Here is a 20,342-nt window from a genome sequence, read left to right as displayed (position 1 = left end):
ACCACCCACTGACCTACCCACCTACGCACCCACCTACCTCCTATCTATCTATGCACTTACCCAGCTGTCAGCTTTCCCTCCCCACTCTGAACTCTGGGGTACAGATGTAGGGACCCACGTGAAAGACCCCCTATGCTTATATTCCACCACCTTAGGTTAAAAACTTTCCGGAGTCACAAATTCCTTTCCTTGTCCTTGGACGGTATTGCTGCCACCACCAAGTGATTTAAACAAACATTCACTTTGAGCCCTATCCCCCCCTCCCCAAATATCCCCCCAAGCCTCTTCACCTGCTTTCCTAGGGAGGCTTGAGAATAATGTACCAACCAATAGATTAAACCAATGAGCACAGACCAAATCCCTGGTTTTTAAGGACATTGAAAATCAATTAGGTTCTTAAAAGAAGAATTGTATTCTCAAGAGAAAAAGTAAAAGAAGCACCTCTGTAAAATCAGGATGGACGATAACTTCACAGGGTAAATAAAAAGATTCAAAACACAGAGGATTCCGCTCTGACTCTGCATTCCAGTTACAAAACAGGAATAAAATTACCTCTTAGCATTGGGAAAATTCACAAGCTAAAACAAAAGACAATCTAATGCATTTCCTTGCTATTTTTGTAATTTTAGATGCTTATTCCATGTCGGCCTTTAGGAGAGTTTATTTTTCTGCCTGGTCCCTCTCTCTGCCCCGAGAAAGAACAACAGAAAAAGCACAAACAAAACCTCCCCCCTTCCCAGTTTTGAAAGTATCTTCTTTTCCTGTTGGTCCTTCTGGTCAGGTGTCAACTAGGTTAATTGAACTGATTAACCCCTTACAGGTAAGTGATTCTGTACCTCTGGCCAGGAGGGATTTATGTTACTGCATACATAGGGTTATTACCATTCCCTTTCTATTTATGATACCAACTAACTAACTACTTACCCACCCACCTATGTACCCACCTATCACCAGGCCTAGCTACCTACTCACCCACCCACCCACCCATCTATCTATCTCTCTGTCTCGAGTGTCAGCCACTTACATATCCCAGAATCTCTCTGTCTCTCTCTCTCTCTCTCAGGACATCCTGCTGCTCTCATGAAAGCAGAAGGAAGGAAGGACAGGACAGGGGTCAGGGAATCCACAGTGCCCAAGCTCAGCGTGTAGATCTTCACCGAAGAGCCGACAGGGAATTAGAAATTCATGGGACTGAGGAATCAGAGAATGAGACCTCAGCTGGGGGAACGGCCACCCCCGGTGAGGCCAATGGGCCCCGTTGCCTCCCACAGTGTTTAATTTGTATTGAAAGGGATGCCACAGCTCAGCTGTGACTCAAATTAAGCCCTGGCAGGTCGGCCTGATACTGGCAGGTGCTGGCCGGGCACCCAGCTCTGAAGGCAGCGCCACCGCCAGCAGCAGCACAGAAGTCAGGGGGGCCTGGCACATGGGGTGTTGCCACCCTCCTGCGCTGCTGCTGGGGCTTGTGGTGCCTGGTGCTCGGCATGTGGCTCAAGGCTTCATGCTCCCACAAGTGGGCTGCATCTCGCCAGAGCCCACGGCCTCCCGCAGCCCCCTGGCCACTCCTGGCTCACCCGGGAGGGGGGGCACCAGTTCAGACTTGGGGCAGGGGGAGGAAACTTTAACCATGATTCCAGGGACTACTTAGGCACCTGAAAACTTTCAGGGCTTTGCAGATAATAACTTAGCGATTCGCTGACAGGAGCACTGTATCTAGCTGTTATATAAAGAAATAAAATATATATACAAACGCCCATTAAAGCCACGTTTAAATCTTATATGTAAATTTAGAACAATCAGGAGCTAATGCAGCGAGATATTCCCAATCCCAAGCCTTGAGGTATCAGTTCTGGAGCTTTAACGCAGCTATCAGAAACACACGTCTGATACTTTGTGCACAATCTTTAGTAGAGATAAATAAAAATAAATAATATCGTCTTACTTTCTGAAACAGACACACTGTGTTACTGCCAAATCGCCTCTATTTTAGTCAATTATTTTTCACTAAAAACATAATTTTAACATATGTGATTAAGGGTTTTTTTCCTCTTTTATTAAGAAAGGGAATTAATGTTTCTAATTCTTTTGGTATTTATGTTTATCAACCACAATCCTGTATTTATATGTGACTCACTAACATTTGACTCCACCATTGCTATTGGTATCACAGTTGGAACTGCAGTTATTTTCATGCAAATGTTAAGTTAATTTACAGCTATAACTAAAAATACAATTTGAAAATAAGTGACTTTCATCTGCGCAGTGTCTATAATTCTGTGTTTAGCTAATGTTTTTGAAACTGGAATTACTAAAGTGAGTAAAAGCTACAGTTACATTCTAGGAGGATGCTATTATTTCATTGTGCCACTTTACATAATGAATGGCAAAGCACAATATGATACTAACAGTAATAATGCTAATTACTCCAGCCCGGACAGGTTAGGCAGTTTAGAACTCACTGCTCAAAGAATTCAGTGTGAGCATAAGAGAGAAATAAAATTATTTAATGCAGAGACCAGTCAACAAACTCAACTAACGGCACTTTGAAAGAATAAAATTACAGAGCATATATGTGCATTGCAGGAAGTAACAAGTAACAACAGCAAGAAAAGTATGTGTTGGGTGGAGTGAGTGTGAAAGAGACAGTGTGTGTGAGCTGGCGGTGTGTGAGATCTGGGGGAGTGTGTGCGAGACCGCATGCTGCCCCTTTAAGAGAGCAGCTCTTTGCAGGCTGAAGGAAAGCTCCTTGAGACACAGCAGCGCCGTCCCACTCTGGGTGAGCCCTGTCCCCCACCCCACCTGCTCTGCAGAGATGGGGCACATTGGCAGGACAGGGAACAGGCTGACATCAGAGCCCGTCCCCCTGCTCCTTACAGCAGACTGGAATCTCCCAGGAGCAGCTGGCCAGGGTGGCTCCAAGGCAGGGGGCAGGAGCCACGGGGCTGCAGAAGCCAGCAGGGGGAGGGGCACCCCTGCTGCGGAGGCGCCCCTGTGACGTTGCACTCCATCATGCTTTATAAAAAGATGTGTATGAGTGTGAATATAACATAACTGGAATATGCTTTATGAAAAAGGTCTCTTGTAAGGGATCATTACAAAGCTTATAATCTACTGAGTGTGGTCCTCCTAGTTTTATGAATGTATCATTCTTGTACCTGAATCTAGGAATATGTAGCATAACTCTGAGGTCCTATTGTAATTATGCAACGTGTGGGCCACTAATGGTGGCTTGGAATCTTAATGGCTCCCATTAGCTAGGACAATTGACTGTGGATGGCTCTGTTTACCTGCAAGTCTCCAGTGCATCCGTGCAGGCCAGTCCTGGAGGAATGGAGGGGGGGCTCACGGGACATGTCATCATGTCACCTGACCTGGAATCCATCTTTAACCTGCTGCTTCTCCAGTTAGAAGGAGGGGTGGGAAGGAAGGAGAGACTAACGATTCCCTCCTTGTGCCAAAGATATAAAGGGGGTGGAGCACAACAAAGGGGGCTGCTGGTCATGAAGAAATCCCTACGTACCAACTGAGCTGGAGCTAACAAGAATTGAACCAGGGGAGAGGATTGGGCCCAGACTAGGAAGGAGTCTAGTCTGTGAAAGAAGCTTATTGGAACATCTCTGAGGGTGAGATTTACCTGTATTCAGTTTCTTGATGTATTAGGCTTAGACTGGTGTGTTTTGTTTTATTTTGCTTGGTGACTTACTTTGTTGTGTCTGTTATTACTTGAAACCACTCAAATCCTGTTTTTGATACTTAATAAAATCACTTTTGTTTATTAATTAACCCAGAGTTAATGATTTATACCTGGGGAGCAAAGAAGCTGTGCATCTCTCTCTATCAGTGTTAGAGAGGGTGGAGACAATTCATGAGTTTCCCCTTGATAAGCTTTATACAGAGTAAAACAAATTTATGTGGGGTTTGGATCCCATTGGGAGCTGGGTCTCTGGGTGCTGGAGACAGGAGCACGTGCTACGTCATTTTCATTTAAGTCTGCGGCTTGCGGGCCTGGCGCTGGGTTGCAGCAGGCTGGCATGTCTGGCTCAACAAGGGCAGGTTTCTGCAGTCCCAAGCTGGCAGGGAAAATGGGCTCTGAGGTAGTGTCAGCACATCAGGTGACAGTCCCAACGGGGTCTCTGTGACCCAACCCGTTACAGCCCCGTTCGCCCGTGGCTAAGGCCAGCCCTGGATTACTTCATTTGCTCTGTGATGACCAGAAGGCGTTCAGATACCCCGGTGTCGAGCGCAGTACGATACCGTCTAAAGCAGTGGCTCTCAAACTGTGGATCAGGACCTCAAAGTGGGTCAAGACCCCATTTTAATGGGGTCACCAAGGCTGGCTTAGACTTCCTGTACCCGGGGACCAAAGCCCGAGACTCCCTGCCTGGGCTCCGGTGGGCTCATACTTCGATCCCCCCTCCTGGGGTCGTGTAGTAATGTTTGTTGTCAGAAGGGGGTTATGGTGCAATGAAGTTTGAGACCCTCTGCGAGAACAGAGCAGACCAGGTGATGCTAGTTACTGATCCCTGCAAGCCAATGCAGTTACCACAAAGCCAAATCTTAGCGTGAAAGCAAGTGTTCAGTCTTTGAGAAATGCAGAATTGATTGTGTTTGTCTTTGTGTTACAGGAGCACCTACTATGTGCTAAGATTGGTCCAAGCACAGAAGAATCCTTGGTTTCTAGACATGTCAGAGAATCACAGAAACTGTAAACTTGCAAATAGGAATAAAACTCACTTTTTGGCACCTGCCAAAAGAAATCGATACCTGCGCTGTGCCATGACGCTGTTTAAAATGACTTATAAACCCCTTGCTGGCTTGGAATGATTCATCCCCTGTTAAATTTCCAAATTTGGTCGCTTGGTCTTGAAGAATTGGCCCCCTTAGCGGCGTTCCTTTCAGCCTTTCCTGAGCAAACCACGTGCGCATGGTTTTCTCTTTCGTGGGTTTTGCTGAATAGTGCACACGTTTTCACTTAAGCCCCGTGGCAGAATCGATATTTTGTACAAAGCCGTTCAGATTATATTCATTGTTTTTTCATCCTCGGAGAGCAGATTCGGCAATCCCAGTGTCTTTTGAAACTTTGGCCTGGGTTTCTCCGCTATTTGCTCGATGTATTGCAGCAGCTTTTCTTCTCCACTGTAGGAACGCTGACGCTTGCCCTCTGCCCTGTAGCGTGACTATGACTAAGCGTGCGTGATACGTCTTTACGAACATGGGGAAAAACATACAACACGATTCTGCTCCGCACTTCCTGTCGATTTCTATCTCAGTGAGTTAGTGAGCAAATCTGTAGCGCTATATAGCAAGTTCCTGTACTGCGTGATAACGAGTCTTGCGTGTTAAATAGGTAGCACGGGGAGGCATGGCGCTACCACATGTTAAGTGGATTCACGCATAAACTGGTCATGCGTAAATGGCTCTGTACCGTACATACATGCGCACACACACATACACACTCATATACACACACATATATATACAGAGAGAGAGAGAGTACATATAGACAGTGCGCACACACATACACTGGATAGATACATACACTGACTATTATTTTAGGATATGTAGCAGGGTGGACCCCTGCTCCTGCCCTGAAGCTCCAGCCCTGGGAAGGGGCTTTAGGATGGGCTGATTGGGGAAGTGGCTGCAGCTGGGGCCACGCCCCAAACTGAGCACCAGGGCCTTATAAGAAGGCCAGGGAAGCCAGAAGCCCAGTCAGTCTCTCTCCATCTATAGAAGGAGATGGGCCTGGCTGGAGGGAGCAATGCTCAGTGCCTCACAAGCCTTATGAAGACACCCAAAATGACAAACTTTGCGTTGGATACACACAGTCATTTTCTAACGATAAAAATGGGGGTGTAGGTTGTTTCCCTGAGATACAGAGCATGAAACTCACCCTGGGGCAGATTGGAGCCAGCGCCCTATAGAGGGGAAGGGCCCTGTGCCCCATTACCCTCCCAGCCAGTCCCCCCAGCCAGTACACACCCCCACATGGTGGGGTCAGAAGCCGGCTGTCCGTGGGAGCTGCTTGTATTTGGGACAATCTCCCGCTTGCGTCGATGGCACCGAGATCTGCAGCCACTGGAACCGGCTTCTGCAAGACACTCTAGGGCCAGATTCACACCCTGACTTCCCTTTCCTGTCTTGAAATTTCACATCTCTCCACAGCCCTTGCCCTGACACTCGCGCCTGCTCAGTCCAAGGGAGGTCTCCTCACGCACCCGGTTCTTCCCATTGGAGTCGGGATTCACTAGCCGTCCTAACTGGACATCTGCTGTTCCAGTGCGCTGTTCCCAGCGCCTCGCCCCAGAGGCAGACGCAGCTCAGCTCCGGGTGAGTGATTAGCATTTGCTGCATGTACAATACGATAAGAGGTGTGAGCTGCTAGTCTTCAAATATTATTGTGTGATGGGGAAAACCAGTAATAAAGGGATAGATCTGGGATGGGGGGGCAGGTAGCCAGGACTCCTGGGTTCTATTCCCGACTCTGGGAGGGGAATGGTCATAACAGTGGGGCTGGGAGCCAGGACTCCTGGGTCCATCCAGAGCTCTGGGACCAGAGTGGGTTGTAGAGGGTCTCGGAGTCAGGTCTCCTTTCCTGTCCCTGGCTCTGGGAGGGGAGCAGGGTCTAGTGGGTTACAGTGGGGGGTGGAGGCAGGGAGTCAGGACTCCTGGGTTCTATCCCAGCTCTGGGAGGAGAGTGAGGGTTAGCAGGGCTCAGAGGCTGGACTCCTCGGTTCTATTTACAGCCCCACAAGCAATATGCAGCCTGCCCCTGTTGCAGGGAAGCTGTGGTTTGGGCCGGCCAGAAGGAAGGGAAGTCGGCAGGATGCTGGTGCTGGGGTTTCTGAGAGAGCATCTCCCCCCAACCCCCTCCCGTCTGCTCCCACTTCTGCTTTCACATTTCTGTGCTTGCTGCTTCCCCAGGATCTGAGTCAGGAACCCTGGGGAACCCGGGCTGCAGGGTCGGAGAGCCCGTCTCTGGTCCCCCTCTGCAGGTCTAGGGGTGAGTGGAAATAGGGGGGAGGGAGCTGGATGATCTATGGAGACTGGGTTGCCCCTCAATCCCGACCAGCAGCCTCTTGCTATCCCAGCCCTGGCTCCCCGCCCACACAGCTCTGCTGATGCCCCTCAAGGCTGAGCAGAGTCCCAACCCAGGGATGGGGATAGAGGCTGGATCTCACGGGTCCGGTCCCTGCCCCTACAGCCCTGGGCAGCAGGGCCCGTCCCACCCTGCTCTGGCAGAGGATGGTGCATGCGCCATGGGGGATCCAGGCTGACACCCTCCCAGCTCACTGCACCAGCACCCAGGTGGGGTGGATGAGGAAATGGGCTGCAAAGAACCGGGTGCTGACTTGTCTATAGTTCCCAGGCTCCTCCTTTGCCCCCTTTTAAAGATGGCCCCTCTGTTAGATGTGGGGACCTGCATGAGATAACCCCTAAGCTTATGTGCCAGCTTAGATTTAGTAGCTGCCACCACCAAATAGTTTAGACAAACGTTTATGGGAGCGTCATTGGAAACTCTGTCTTCACCCCACATATTTTCCCAGTCTTTATCCCCCCTTTTCCTGGCAGGATTGAGACTGATTCACCTCTCACCAGTTCCTGGTGAGCCCAGATCCAAAAAACCCTTGGATCTTAAAACAAGGAAAAAATCAATCAGGTTCTTAAAAGAAGACTTTTAATTAAAGAAAAAGGGGTGATAGGAATACCTCTGTGAGATTAGCATGCCAGCTACTCTCACAGACAACAGATTCAAAACCAGGGCCAGCTCTGGCTTTTTTGCTGCCCCAAGTGCAAAAAAAAAAAAAAAATGCAAACCTGCGGGGTGGCTGGAGCGCCAGAGCAAAAAAAATGGTGCAGGGTGGCCGGGACGTGGGTGCAGGGTGACTCCCGGCGCTGCAGACGTGCCCTGGGCAGCGGAGGGAGCGAGAGGGAATGAGGGAGGAAAGAGAAAGGGGGCGGCCAGCTGGGGCAGACAGAGGGTGCAGCCTGCTTCCAGCAGGGTGCTCCTCTCCTCTGTGCCACCGCCCCCTACAGGGCAGCTGGAGCGGCAAACCAAAAAGAAAAAACCCGCGGGGCGGCCGAAGTGATGAAGCCAAAAAAAAAAAAATACCGTGGGGCAGCCGAAGCGGCAAAGTAAAAAAAAACAAAAACAAAAATAATTTGAGGGAATGCCGCCCCTTAGAACCTGCCACCCCAAGCAGGAGCTTGCTTGGCTGGTGCCTGGAGCCGGCCCTGTTCAAAACACAGAGGATGTTCCTCGGGGCAAAAACCTTAGTTACAAAAAAAGAACCCAATTTGATTTTCCCTCTGTGCAAAACCAAGTCACAAAAGAAAATAAACATAAGCTAATACATTCCTTCTCTAAACACTTACTACTTTTAAGAAATGTTAAATGGCTGATTCTTGGATCCTTCACTCCGTCACAAACTTTTCTGAAGAGACAAAGACTGATTTCCCTCCTCCCTCTTGGTCCCCCCCCCCCATTGGTTCCTCTGGTCAGGTGTCAGCTAGGTTATGTGACCTTCTTAACCCGTTTCAGGTAAAAGAGGAATTAACACTTAAGTGTCTGTTTATGACAGATGTCGTTTCCAGTCCTCCTTTCTTTTAGACCCCCTGAGGATGCAGTGTCCATCGGTATTCTGAATGAAGCATCATCCTTTTCCCAAATACTAGAATATGGGGGAGCTGAGAGGAGATTATGGTGTTGGGAGAATGGTTTGTCAGTCCTTGGTTTTTTTATTCACAACCCCTAAAGCGTGTGCTCCAGGTGTGTGAATGTGGGCGTTTTCGCTCACAGTTTTCTCTGGGCTTGGTGTGGTGGTGGCCGCTAAGGAACTGGAGTTGTGTTTGAGTGGTTGGTTTTTAACAGAGTCTTTTGTGTTGTCCTTGGGTTTGACGTATAGGAGGTGTGGACTGTCCTGAGGCTTCATCTGCACTCTTGTGCTATTTGGTATTGGTGTCTTTAATGGTCTCAAAGCAGATTCCTGGTTCTTTGGCTGTTCCGGTGAAGCTGTCCCTGTAGCTCCAACTACAGCATTGTCAGGAGAGCTGCACATGCCTGATAAGGGGGAAAAAACATTTTACAAAACTTAACTTTACCATCTTTCCCACCGTCACCTATGTATTTGCTTAGTATACAAAACAGGGTGGATAAAAATCAATGATTTTTTTAAAAAAATAAATAAATAACATTGGATTTTTTTAATTTAAATAGGATTTTTCTTTTATAAAATACTTTTTGAGGAAAAAAAATCTATCTAAAGATTATGTCAAGTATCAGAGGGGTAGCCGTGTTAGTCTGGATCTGTAAAAGCAGCAAAGAATCCTGTGGCACCTTATAGACTAACAGACGTTATGCAGCATGAGCTTTCGTGGGTGAATACCCACTTTGTCGGATGCAAGACATCCGACGAAGTGGGTATTCACCCACGAAAGCTCATGCTGCAAAACGTCTGTTAGTCTCTAAGGTCCCACAGGTTTCTTTGCTGCTCTATCGAAAGATTGTTTTAATTAAAATACATTATAGCTCCAAAATATCTCATCATGGAATAGGGAGTATAAATTCTAATTCTATAGTATGAGACAAGATATTCATGTAATATTTAAAAAAAATGTTTTGTAAATGAGTTCCAATAACGAGTGGCATTATTATTAGTTAAATTGGAAAAGACGGGGATCATTATGCAAATTGAAAGGTGGATAAGGAACTGGTTAAAGGGGAGACTACAATGGCTCATACTGAAAGGTGAACTGTCAGGGTGGAGGGAGGTTACTAGTGGAGTTCCTGAGGAATTGGTTTTGGGACCAATCTTATTTAATCTTTTTATTACTGGCCTTGGCACATAAAGTGGGAGTGTGCTAATAAAGTTTGCAAAAGACACAAGGCTGGGAGGTATTGCTAACACAGAGAAGGACCGGGATATCATACAAGAAGATCTGGATGACCTTGTAAACTGGAGTAGAAGTAATAGGATGAAATTTAATAGTGAAAAGTGCAAGGTCATGCATTTAGGGATTAATAACAAGAATTTTTGTTATAAGCTGGGGACTCATCAGTTGGAATTAACAGAGGAGGAGAAGGATCTCGCAGTATTGGTTGATCACATGATGAGCCACCAATGTGATATGGCTGTGAAAAAAGGCTAATGCGGTCTTGGGATGCAACAGGCGAGGTATTTCCAGCAAAGATAAGGAGGTGTTAGTACCGTTATACAAGGCACTGGTGAGACCTCACCTGGAATACTGTGTGCAGTTCTGGTCTCCCATGTGTAATAAGGATGAATTCAAACTGGAACAGGTACAGAGAAGGGCTACTAGGATGATCCAAGGAATGGAAAAACTGTCTTATGAAAGGAGACTCAAAGAGCTTGGCTTGTTTAGCCTAACCAAAAGAAGGCTGAGGGGAGATACGATTGCTCTCTAGAAATATATCAGAGGAATAAATATCAGGGAGGGAGAGGAATTATTTAATGTGGACACAAGAACAAATGGATATAAACTGCCCATCAGGAAGTTTAGACTTGAAATTAGACTGAGGTTTCTAACCATCAGAGGAGTGAAATTCTGGAACAGCCTTCCAAGGGGAGCAGTGGGGTACAAGACGTATCTGGCTTCAAGACTAAGCTTGATAAGTTTATGGAGGGGGTGGTATGATGGGATAGCCTAACTTGGGCAATTAATTGATCTTTGACTATTAGTGGTAAATATGCCCAATGGTCTATGATGGGATGTGAGATGGGGTGGGATCTGAGTTACTACAGAGAATTCTTTCCTGGGTGTCTGGCTGGTGAGTCTTGCCCACATGCTCAGGGTTTAGCTGATGGCCATATTTGGGGTGGGGAAGGAATTTGCCTCCAGGGCAGATTGGCAGAGGCCCTGGGGGTTTTTCACCTTCCTCTGCAGCGTGGGGCACGGGTCACCTGCGGGAGGATTCTCTGCACCCTGAAGTCTTTAAACCATGATTTGAGGACTTCAATAGCTCAGACATAGGTTAGGGGTTTATTGCAGGAGTGCGTGGGTGAGATTCTGTGGCCTGCGTTGTGCAGGAGGTCAGACTAGATGATCATAATGGTCCATTCTGACCATAAAGTCTATGAATCTATGACTGTATTCTTCCTTTGTTTTCCCTCTGGATGGAACTGGCTGGTCTGGTCACTCAAGTCCTCTCTTCATAGCTCATTGTTCTCCCACTGGCCAGAACGAGCTGTGACTCCTGAACTGGGCCTCCGAGTCACCAGGTCACCAGTCACTGGGGTATCCATTCTCCAGGCCATTCACTGGCCCCCTGTAACAACAAACTCCCTCTCCCACCACCTCGTTAAACCAGTAACACCCAGGGAAACTGAGTCCCACCCCCCCTGCATGCAAACCATTGAAAAAACAAAACAAAAAATCCTGCTTCATCACACCCGCTCCCCTGCTCTCCGCTGCTCTTGCCCGGCCCCGAACTGTGGCCGATTGGCCGGAAGTGGAGCAAACTCACTGACTGGAAAATTCCTTTTGTACGAGATCCGCTTGGCAACCAGCCTTCCAGCACAGCCATTGATGCCCACATAGAGGGGGGCAGAGCTGACGTGCCACTGGCCTGGGGCAAAGCGTGCCAGGGTCTTGCTGGGAGACCGGGCCAGGCTGGGAGACTGGGGAGGGCCCAACCGCCAGGGCTGGCCTCAATGCATCTAGAGGGTGCTGCATTTCTTTTAGTTATAAGTTTTTCCCAGACACTTCTGCAGCTCAGCACTGGACGAGGGATCCCTGTATAAACAGTCCCCGTGCCCCACCCCAGATTCAGCTGCATCTCAGCTCTTAAATCGAAGGCTGGAGTCAGATCCGCTGCCCCAGCTCTCATCATTAGGGAATCCTCAGTGACCCGGGACCTGGGAGGCGTTTGAGGAAACAAGAGACGGAAAACAAATATCTGCGCTCAATGGACCAGTTCTGATCTGCTGACGCTTCCTCTGCTAGGATTCCGCAGGGGAAAATACCAGTGTCCTATTCCCCCTTCCCACAGCCAGTCCCCCCATGGTGGGGTCAGAAGCCAGCTGTCTGTTGGAGCTCCATGTATCTGGGACAATCTCTCGCTTGCATCGATGGCACCGAGATCTCCGGCCAGCGGATCCAGGTTATCCAAGACGTTTCTCAAATGCGGGTTTTCCTGTGGTCAGATCCTCATGGGTCGTGACTGGGGTGGACAAAGTAGGGACCCCTCCCCTGGGCCTGCCAGCAGGGGTTTGGCCCTGCCCCATCTGGAGACACAAACTCTGGAGGAGAGGGGGCCAGTGAGTTCCCCTTCCCAGGGTGGTGAAGTCGGTTCATCCCTGGGGTGGCAGGCTCCAGCCGTGGGGTTTCAGGCTCCATCTCCGCGCCCCGGGGTCCCTCCCTGGGCCTGTCCTGTGGGTTTTGGGCTCTGTCTCCTGGCCATGCAGCGGTGAGCTCTGGCCCTGGACCCTGCCCATGCAGCAGTAGGCTCCAGCCCCGGGCTCACTCCCCATACCAATCGCTCCGACTGCCTCCCCAAGCCCCCCCATCCAGTCCCCCTATTGCCTCTGGCCCCCACTGCCTCCCTACCCACCTCCCCATCTGGGGCTTAATTTGTCCCCTGCACTTCCGGGGCTGAGTCAGTCTGCTGGGAGAAGGGATACGTGTATGTTTGTCCCTTTTCTCAGCAGACTTAGGACCTAGCTGGGAGGCTGGAAAAAGCTCAGGGGCCGACTCTGTGGGTGCTCCCAGGCTGGAACCCCCATGGGAAAAAATAACAACAACAAAAGACAGGAACGTTCAAAGCCCCTTATTTGTGTCTCTGTTCTGTTCAGGTCCAGGAAAGAATAGAGAGAACTGAACATTATTTTATTATTGAGTCGGCAAAACCCCCTAAATAAATGACTGACAATGGTTTCGACATGGATCTGTGCATCTTTCTGTGTTTTTCCTAAAGTTAATTCAGTATTTTAGGATTTAGGATTTAGGAAGAATTCTCTGAGCGGCGCCAGTGAGCTCTTTGCAGCCGTCCCACCCCAGAGGCGAACATCTCAGCTCGGGTAAGTGATTAGGATCTGCGGCCCGTACAGTGTGATAAGAGGTGCAAACTGCTAGTGTTAAAACATTGTTTGGTAACTGGAGACAGCAGAAATAAAGGGTTAGAGCGGATGCAGGGGCTGGACGCCCCCCTGCCACTACTGGGTTCTGTCCTAGCTGAGGGAGGAGAGTTGGGGGTTAGCAGGGCTCAGAGTCTGGACTCCTGGATTCTATTTCCAGCCCCACAAGCAATATGCAGCCTGTCCCTCTTGCAGGGAAGCCGCAGGCAGTGTCAGCCAGAGGGAGGGGAAGTTGGCAGATGCTGATTTTGGGGTTTCTGAGAGAACATCTGCCCCCAAGGGCCCCTGACAGCTCCCACTTCTGCTTTCAGGTTTCTGTGCATGCTGCTTCCCCAGGCTCCGAGTCACAAACCTTGAGGAACCCGGGCTGCAGGGTCGGAGAGCCGGGTGCTGAACCCCCCTCTGCAGGTCTAGGGGTGAGTGGAAATGGGGGGGAGGGAGCTGGATGGTCTATGGAGACTGGGGTGCTCCTCAATCCCGACCCACAGCCCCTTGCTATCCCAGCCCTGGGCTCCCCACCCCCACAGCTCTGCTGATGCCCCTCCAGCCCAAGCAGGATCCCACCCCAGGGCTCCCCCACCATGGGGACCACACTGGAGACATTGGCTCAGGGGGGGCATGTACAGCAGGAGGTTCCCCAGCTCCCATCTCTCAGTCTCCTTCCTGAGGGCAGCAGAGGGATGGTGGGAAATGGAACTGCCGGGGGTTTCCCCTTCCCAATGGGGGCGGGTTTGGGGGCAGGGAGGGCAGGTATTGCAGAGGGGGCAGTTATAGATACCCCAGGTTGAGCACATACGTGCAAACTACTCACCCGTAGTCCCACTGTGCTCACTCCATTGTGCTGACCCAACTCCATGGGGGGCAAAGTGGGGTGTATGTGTGGGGCACAGACCCCCTGGGGCTCCCAGATAATCTACAGGGGCAGGGCAGCCCCCCAGGGTTAGGGATGGAGTCTGGATCTCTCAGGGCTGGTCCCTTCCCCTCCAGCCCTGGGCTATGGGGCCCGACCCACCCTGCTCTGGGAGGGGACGGTGCATGGGCCATGGGGGATCCAAGCTGAGACCCGCCCAGCTCACTGCACTGGATGGGGAGGGGGAGGCAGGAGTGAGAGGCCTGTACCATTTTAACAGGTAAAGACGGGGGGAAGGTGTGAGTGGCCTAATTCACATGTGAGGAGGGGAAGTCGGGAGTGGGCCCCACCATTCTCACAAGAAGGGACAGGATGGAGGGTCTGTAACACTGACAAGGAGGAGAGTCCCAGCTGCAGGAGGAGCAGGGTGGAGCGGGGGAGGGGAGAATGCAGCTGTGGGGCAGGGAGGGCAGCATTAGCGCCCCAATATGTCTGCAGAGTTTACTGTGCGTTGTGTGAAGAAATACGTCCTTACATTTCTTTTAAACCTGCCGCCTATTCATTTCATTTGGGGACTTCTAGTTCTTGTGTTATGGGAAGGAGTAAATCATAACACCCTATTTACTGTCTCCACACTAGTCATGATTTTACATACATCTATCATAGCGCCCCTTAGGCGTCTCTTTTCCAAGCTGAACAGTCCCAGTTTTATTAATCTCTCCTTCTGTGAAAGCTGTTCCACACCCATCATCATTTTTCTTGCCCTTTTCTGAATCTTTTCTAATTCCGATTTGAGATCTGGCCTCCAGAACTGCATGCAGTATTCAAGATTTGATTGTTACCATGGAGTTACAGAGGGGCAATATGATATTTTCTGTCTTATTATCTATCCCTTTCTTAATGATGCCCAACAAATTCTTTTGATGACTGCTGCACACTGAGTGGGTGTTTTCAGAGAACTATCTATAGTGACTCTCAGATCTCTTCCTTGAGTGGTAACAGCTAATTTATACCCCACCACTTTATATGTAGAGTTGGGATTATGTTTCCCAATGTGCATTACTTTTCATTTATTAACATTGGTTTTCATCTGCCATTTTGTTACCCAGTCACCCAGTTTGGTGAGATCCCTTTGTAGCTCTTTGCGGTCAGCTTTCAACTTAACTATCTTGAGAAGTTTTGTATCATCTGCAAACTTTTCCACCTCCCTGTTTACCCCTTTTTCCAGATCGTTTATGAACATGTTGAACAGCCCTGGTCCCAGTACAGACCCCTGGCGACACCACTATTCACCTCTCTCCACTGTGAAAAGTAGCCATTTATTCCTGTCCTTTGCTATCTTTTAACCAGTCACTGATCCAGGAGAGGATCTTCCCACTTATCTCATGACAGCTCACTTTGCATAGGAGCCTTTTGGGAGGAACCTTGTCAAAGGCTTTCTGAAAGTCTAAGTACATGGACTGGGTCACCCTTGTCCACATGCTGTTGACTCCCTCCAAAAATTCTAGGAGTTTGGTGAACCATGATTTCCCTTTACAAAAACCATATTGAGTCTTCCCCAACAAATCTCTGCATCTGATCATTCTGCTCTTTGCTATAGTTTCACTTTACTATAATTTCAACCAGTTTGCCCATCACTGAAGTTAGGCTTATTGGCCTTCAAATGCCAGAATCACCCCTGGAGCCTTTTTTAAAAATTGGTGTCACATTTGCTCTCCTCCAGTCATCTGGCACAGAAGCTGATTTAAATGAGAGTTAGTAGTTCTGCAATTTCACATTTGAGTTCCGTCAGAAGTCGTCTCCAGCTTCCTTATGAGAATGTCATGTGGGACTGTGTCAAAAGCCTTGCTGAAGTCCAGGTATGTTATGTCCACTGCTTTCCCCCAGCTCCCAACCAGTTACCTCGTCAAAGAAGGAAACGAAGCTGGTTTGGCAGGATTTGTTCTTGGTAAATCCATGCTGCTGATCACCCCTTCGGCCTCACAAACTGAAGGTTTTATACATTGTTCTAGTGGCTTTCCAGGTGTTGAGGTCAGGCTGACTGGTCTATAGTTCCCCGGCTCCTCCCTTTTCCCCCTTTTAAAGATGGCCCCTCTGTTAGCCCTTCCCCCGTCTTCTGGGACCCCTCCTATCATCCATTAGTTGGCAAATATTATTGCCAGTGGCTCCAAGATTTCTTCGACTAATTCCTACAGTCCCTCTGGGTTGAACAGCTTCCCGCCCCACTGATCTGAATTCATTCAAAATGGCCAGAGCATCTCTGACGTGTTCTTTACTGATCCCGATTTGCAGTCTTTCCCCTTTGCTGTCTGTGGTAACTTCATTGGTTGCCTGCTCACATGTTGTTTTACACTGAAGCAAAGCAAGCACTGAGCAGTGCTGTCTTCTGACCTTCTTCTGTCACCAGATCAGGATTTTCTGGCCGCTCTGATGATTCTTAGAGGAAAATCTCAGGGTTTTTTTTTTGCCAATTTAAGGATTTTTTTAGCCCACGATCTCTCAGGATCATCTGGTAATTTGGGATTTTCTGAGGAGCGGGAGGTCACTGCACTGCCAGCAGCCCCAGATCAGCCCCCTGCAGGGCCCAGCAGCACTGACGGTCCCCCAGGCAGATCTGTGTCCCCAAACAGCCTCTGCTCTCACACTTCCCACCCCCCTTCTGTCTCTAAGTCTGTCCCAGCCCAACGCTCCAGCCATGGGCACAGACCTGCTGCCACACCGTGATGCAGGGGAAAGGGAGCTCCCGCCTCAGGGGCCCCCCTGGATGGCAGGGGGTCCTGCAACACTGAGGGTCCTGATCCTTGCCCTGCTCTGGAGGGGTAAGTAAGCAGCACCTGCAGCCCCAGGGCAGGGGGAAGGGCAGAACCTGCGCTAAGCAGGGCCAGGTCAGTCCCAGAACTTGGAAGGGAGACTGGCCGGAAGGGAGGGGAGCCCAGTGCCCCCGTGCGGTGCTAGGGGGCGCTGAGAGACAGGGAGTGGGGGCAGGGGGCTCGATGTAGGGACGGATGGAAACTAAATGGAGTGAGAATTGGTCAGGGACCCATGGCTGGGCTGTCATGGGGCTGCAGGTCGGGAGTGAGGGGCACTGGCAGAGCAAAAACAAGGAGCGCCGCCCCCCTCCGACCGTCACGCCACCCAAGGCCCCGCCCCCGATCGTCACACAAGCCCCGCCCCCGAGCACCACCCCGCCCAGTCCCCACCCCGAGCGTCGCGTCGCCCAATTCCCCGCCCCCCCGAGCGTCGCGTCACCCAAATCCCCGCCCCCCCGAGCGTCGCGTCGCCCAAGTCCCCGCCTCCCTCCAGCGCCGCCTGGCCAAACAAAAACAACCCCCGAGTGCCGCCCCCTCCCGTGCTTGGCAGGCTGGTGCCTGGAGCCGGCCCTGTCTGGGGGGAGCTCAGGGGGGGGCTCTGCTCTCTATGGGCCCCACTTTGATCCCTCCCCATCCCCTGCAGGGTCCCTGTCCCAGCTGCCCGGATTTACCCTGACGGTGCCGCAGTCGGTGTCGGTGCAGGAGGGTCTCTGCGTTCTCATCCCCTGCACCTTCACGTACCCAGCCCGGTACGACACCGACAATCCCTCGGCCCAGCTCTACGGATTGTGGTACAAGGAGCCTGCTACTGTGGGCCAGGATCCTCCCGTGGCCAACAGTGCCTCCAACCTGAGTGTGTCGCAGGAGACCCAGGGCCGGTTCCGGCTGACGGGGGATCCAGCGCGCGGCGACTGCTCCCTGCAAATCAGCGATGCCCGACGGATGGATGCCGGGAGATATTTCCTTTACATCGACAAAGGCCTGTTTGAACACACTTACCGCGCCAATTCCGATGGCCCTGACCCTCCGCTCACGATCTCTGTGACAGGTAAGAGCAGCCGCAGTCACCGCTTGTGAGGGTTCCTCCCACTCTGAACTCCGGGGTACAGATGTGGGGACCCGCAGGAAGGACCCCTTAAGCTTATATTCTACCAGCTTCGGTTAAAAACTTCCCCAAGGCACAAATTCCTTCCCTTGTCCTTGGACGCTATTGCTGCCACCACCAAGTGATTTATAGAAAAATCCAGGGAAGGGTCACTTGGAATCCCTGTCCCCCAAAATATCCCCCCAAACCCCTTCACCCCCTTTCCTGGGGACGCTTGAGAATAATGTACCAAACAATTGGTTAGCAATGTGAGCACAGACCAGACTCTTTGTCTTCAGGACACTGACAATCAATCATGTTCTTAAAAGAAGAATTTTATATAGAGAGAGAGAAAAATAGAATCACACCTGCAAAATCAGTTTGGAAGGTAACTTCAGAGGGTAAATAAAAGATTTCAAACACAGAGGATTCCCCCCTGGCTCAGCTTCAAAGTTACAAAAACAGGAATCAAACTGCATCTGTAGCATAGGAAAATTCAAAAGCTAAAACACAAGATAATCTAGCGCCTTTCCTTGCCTGCTTACAATGTCTGTGGTTTTAGATCTATTCTTCCATGTATATATGCAGGAGATGTTGTACCTGCTCGGTCTCTCCCTCTGTCCAGAGAGGGAACAACAAAGAGAGCAACAAACAAATCATCCCCCCACCCCCACAGATTTGAAAGTTTCTTCTTCCTTCATTGGTCCTTCTGGTCAGGTGCCAACTAGGTTATCCGAGCTGATTAATCCCTTCCAGGGAAGGTGAGTTAGTACAGCTGCCAAAGAGGGATTTGATGCTACTGCACACAGAGAGTTGTTCTCTTCTCTCTATACTTATGACACCGCTCATCAGCCCCCCTGAGCCAGCCAGTCCTGGCCCTGGGGCTGGATCGTGGCTGCGCCCCTGGAGGGGAAAAGCCCTGGGTCCTCAACTGATTCTCTCCCCTCTCCCCATGTCTCAGGGCTGACGGAGGAGCCAGAGATCCAGATCTCGCCGGCGCGGGGGCTGCCAGGGACGCTGCTGGCCGGGGAGCCGGTGACTGTGACCTGCACAGCCCCTGGGCACTGCTCCGGGCCCCCTCCCCGAGTCACCTGGATGGGGCCGTTCAGCGACACAGCCCGGGATGTCTCAGCCCAGCTGGCGAATGGCACCTGGGCCCGCAGCTCCGCGCTCAGCTTCACACCCGGCCCGGGGGACCACGGCAAAGAGCTCGTCTGCAACGTCACCTACAGGCCACCACGGGGACCTTCCACCCACAGAACCGTCCGGCTCCACGTCGGCTGTGAGTGACCCCCCCCAGCCCCTCCACGCCGGCCCCCAACCCCCTCTGCTGGGATCCCCCCCTGGGCTCCCCAGCCCTGCCCTCCAGCCCCTCCCCCAACTCAGCCCTGTGCTGGGATCCCCACCCCGCACCAGGCACCCTCAGCCAATTCTACTCCAAGCCCCTTCACCCCACACCGTGCAGCCCCTTCTGCCTTGGGATCTTCACCCCTTCCTGCCCCCCTTGGCTATGGCTCCCCCTCCCATCCACACCCCCAGGTCCTTCTGGGATCCTGTCTACCCCCGACCTGCCTTGCCCCCACAATCCTCCTGTGCTCCGATCCACACATCCCATTCCTGTCCCCCCTTGTTGGGATTTCCCCTCACACCAGCCACCCCAGGTCCTCCTGAGATCCCCCCAGGTTGTCCCACTGCGTCTCCTCCCTCTTTTCCCTTTCTGCCGGGATCTGTGGATGCTCTATATGGGGCAGAGTGTTAATGGGATCCAGTCACTGTCTGGCACTAAACACACTCCAGGCTCTGGGTTCGGTGCCCAGAGACCTTGGCCCGCCCTGCCTCAGGGAAACCCCCATTAAACGGCCTGTGACCCCCGCGTTGCAGATCCAGGGCAGAAGGGAAATCAGTGGCCGCCTTTTCAAGGTGAAGGATCAAATCAGGCATCAGTGTAAGGACGGCCCTTGTTCCCTTCAGCCAGTGGGAGATTTAGAAGGAACCCGCCCCCAAGTCCCCCACACATATCTGAGCCCAGGCCCCAGCCCGACCCCGAACGTCTAAACCAGTGATTCCAAACTTTTTGTCTGGAGGGCGCCAGACAAAGGACCACTGCGGCAGTGGAGCACCCGCTGAAATGCCTCTGAATTTCAGCGGCATTTCGGCCGGGACGCCTCTCGATGACAACGCTTGTTGCCAACAAGCAACATCATCGAGAGGCTCTCTCCCGGGGGCCAGGAGGCGGGCACTCCGCGTTGGGGACCCCTGGTCTACACAGATCTCGGAGGAAACGTCCGCGCTGCAATCAGAGACCCGCAGCCCAAGCCCCGTGAGCCCGACCCAACGGACCCAGGCTCTGAGCCTCGGCGCCGCGGGGCTTTGAGGGCAGAGTGGACGGACCCTGCCAGCCTGGCCAGCCAGTATCAGCGTCCAGCTGTTCTGGGTGTTACTTTTAGCCTGCCCTCTGGGCGCAGCTGGGCTGCAAACTACCCAGGTTTGGCTGTCCAAGCCCG

At 51.3% G+C, this 20,342-nt stretch overlaps 1 protein-coding gene across 1 annotated transcript in view; it reads left to right on the top strand.

Moving 5' to 3' along the window:
• Positions 1-20,342, top strand: part of LOC120390590 — an 86,537-nt gene that overhangs the window by 42,089 nt on the left and 24,106 nt on the right. Inside the window, exons 10-11 of the mRNA XM_039513324.1 lie at positions 17,398-17,802; positions 18,800-19,120. Coding sequence (XP_039369258.1) covers positions 17,398-17,802; positions 18,800-19,120 — 726 coding nt within the window. The remainder of the gene's footprint in view (positions 1-17,397; positions 17,803-18,799; positions 19,121-20,342) is intronic.

The sequence above is a fragment of the Mauremys reevesii genome, linkage group 24 (assembly GCF_016161935.1).
Source record: "Mauremys reevesii isolate NIE-2019 linkage group 24, ASM1616193v1, whole genome shotgun sequence".
NCBI lineage: Eukaryota > Metazoa > Chordata > Testudines > Geoemydidae > Mauremys > Mauremys reevesii.
The sequence above is the reverse complement of the archived record's forward strand: the minus strand, read 5'-3'. Positions and strand labels throughout refer to the sequence as shown.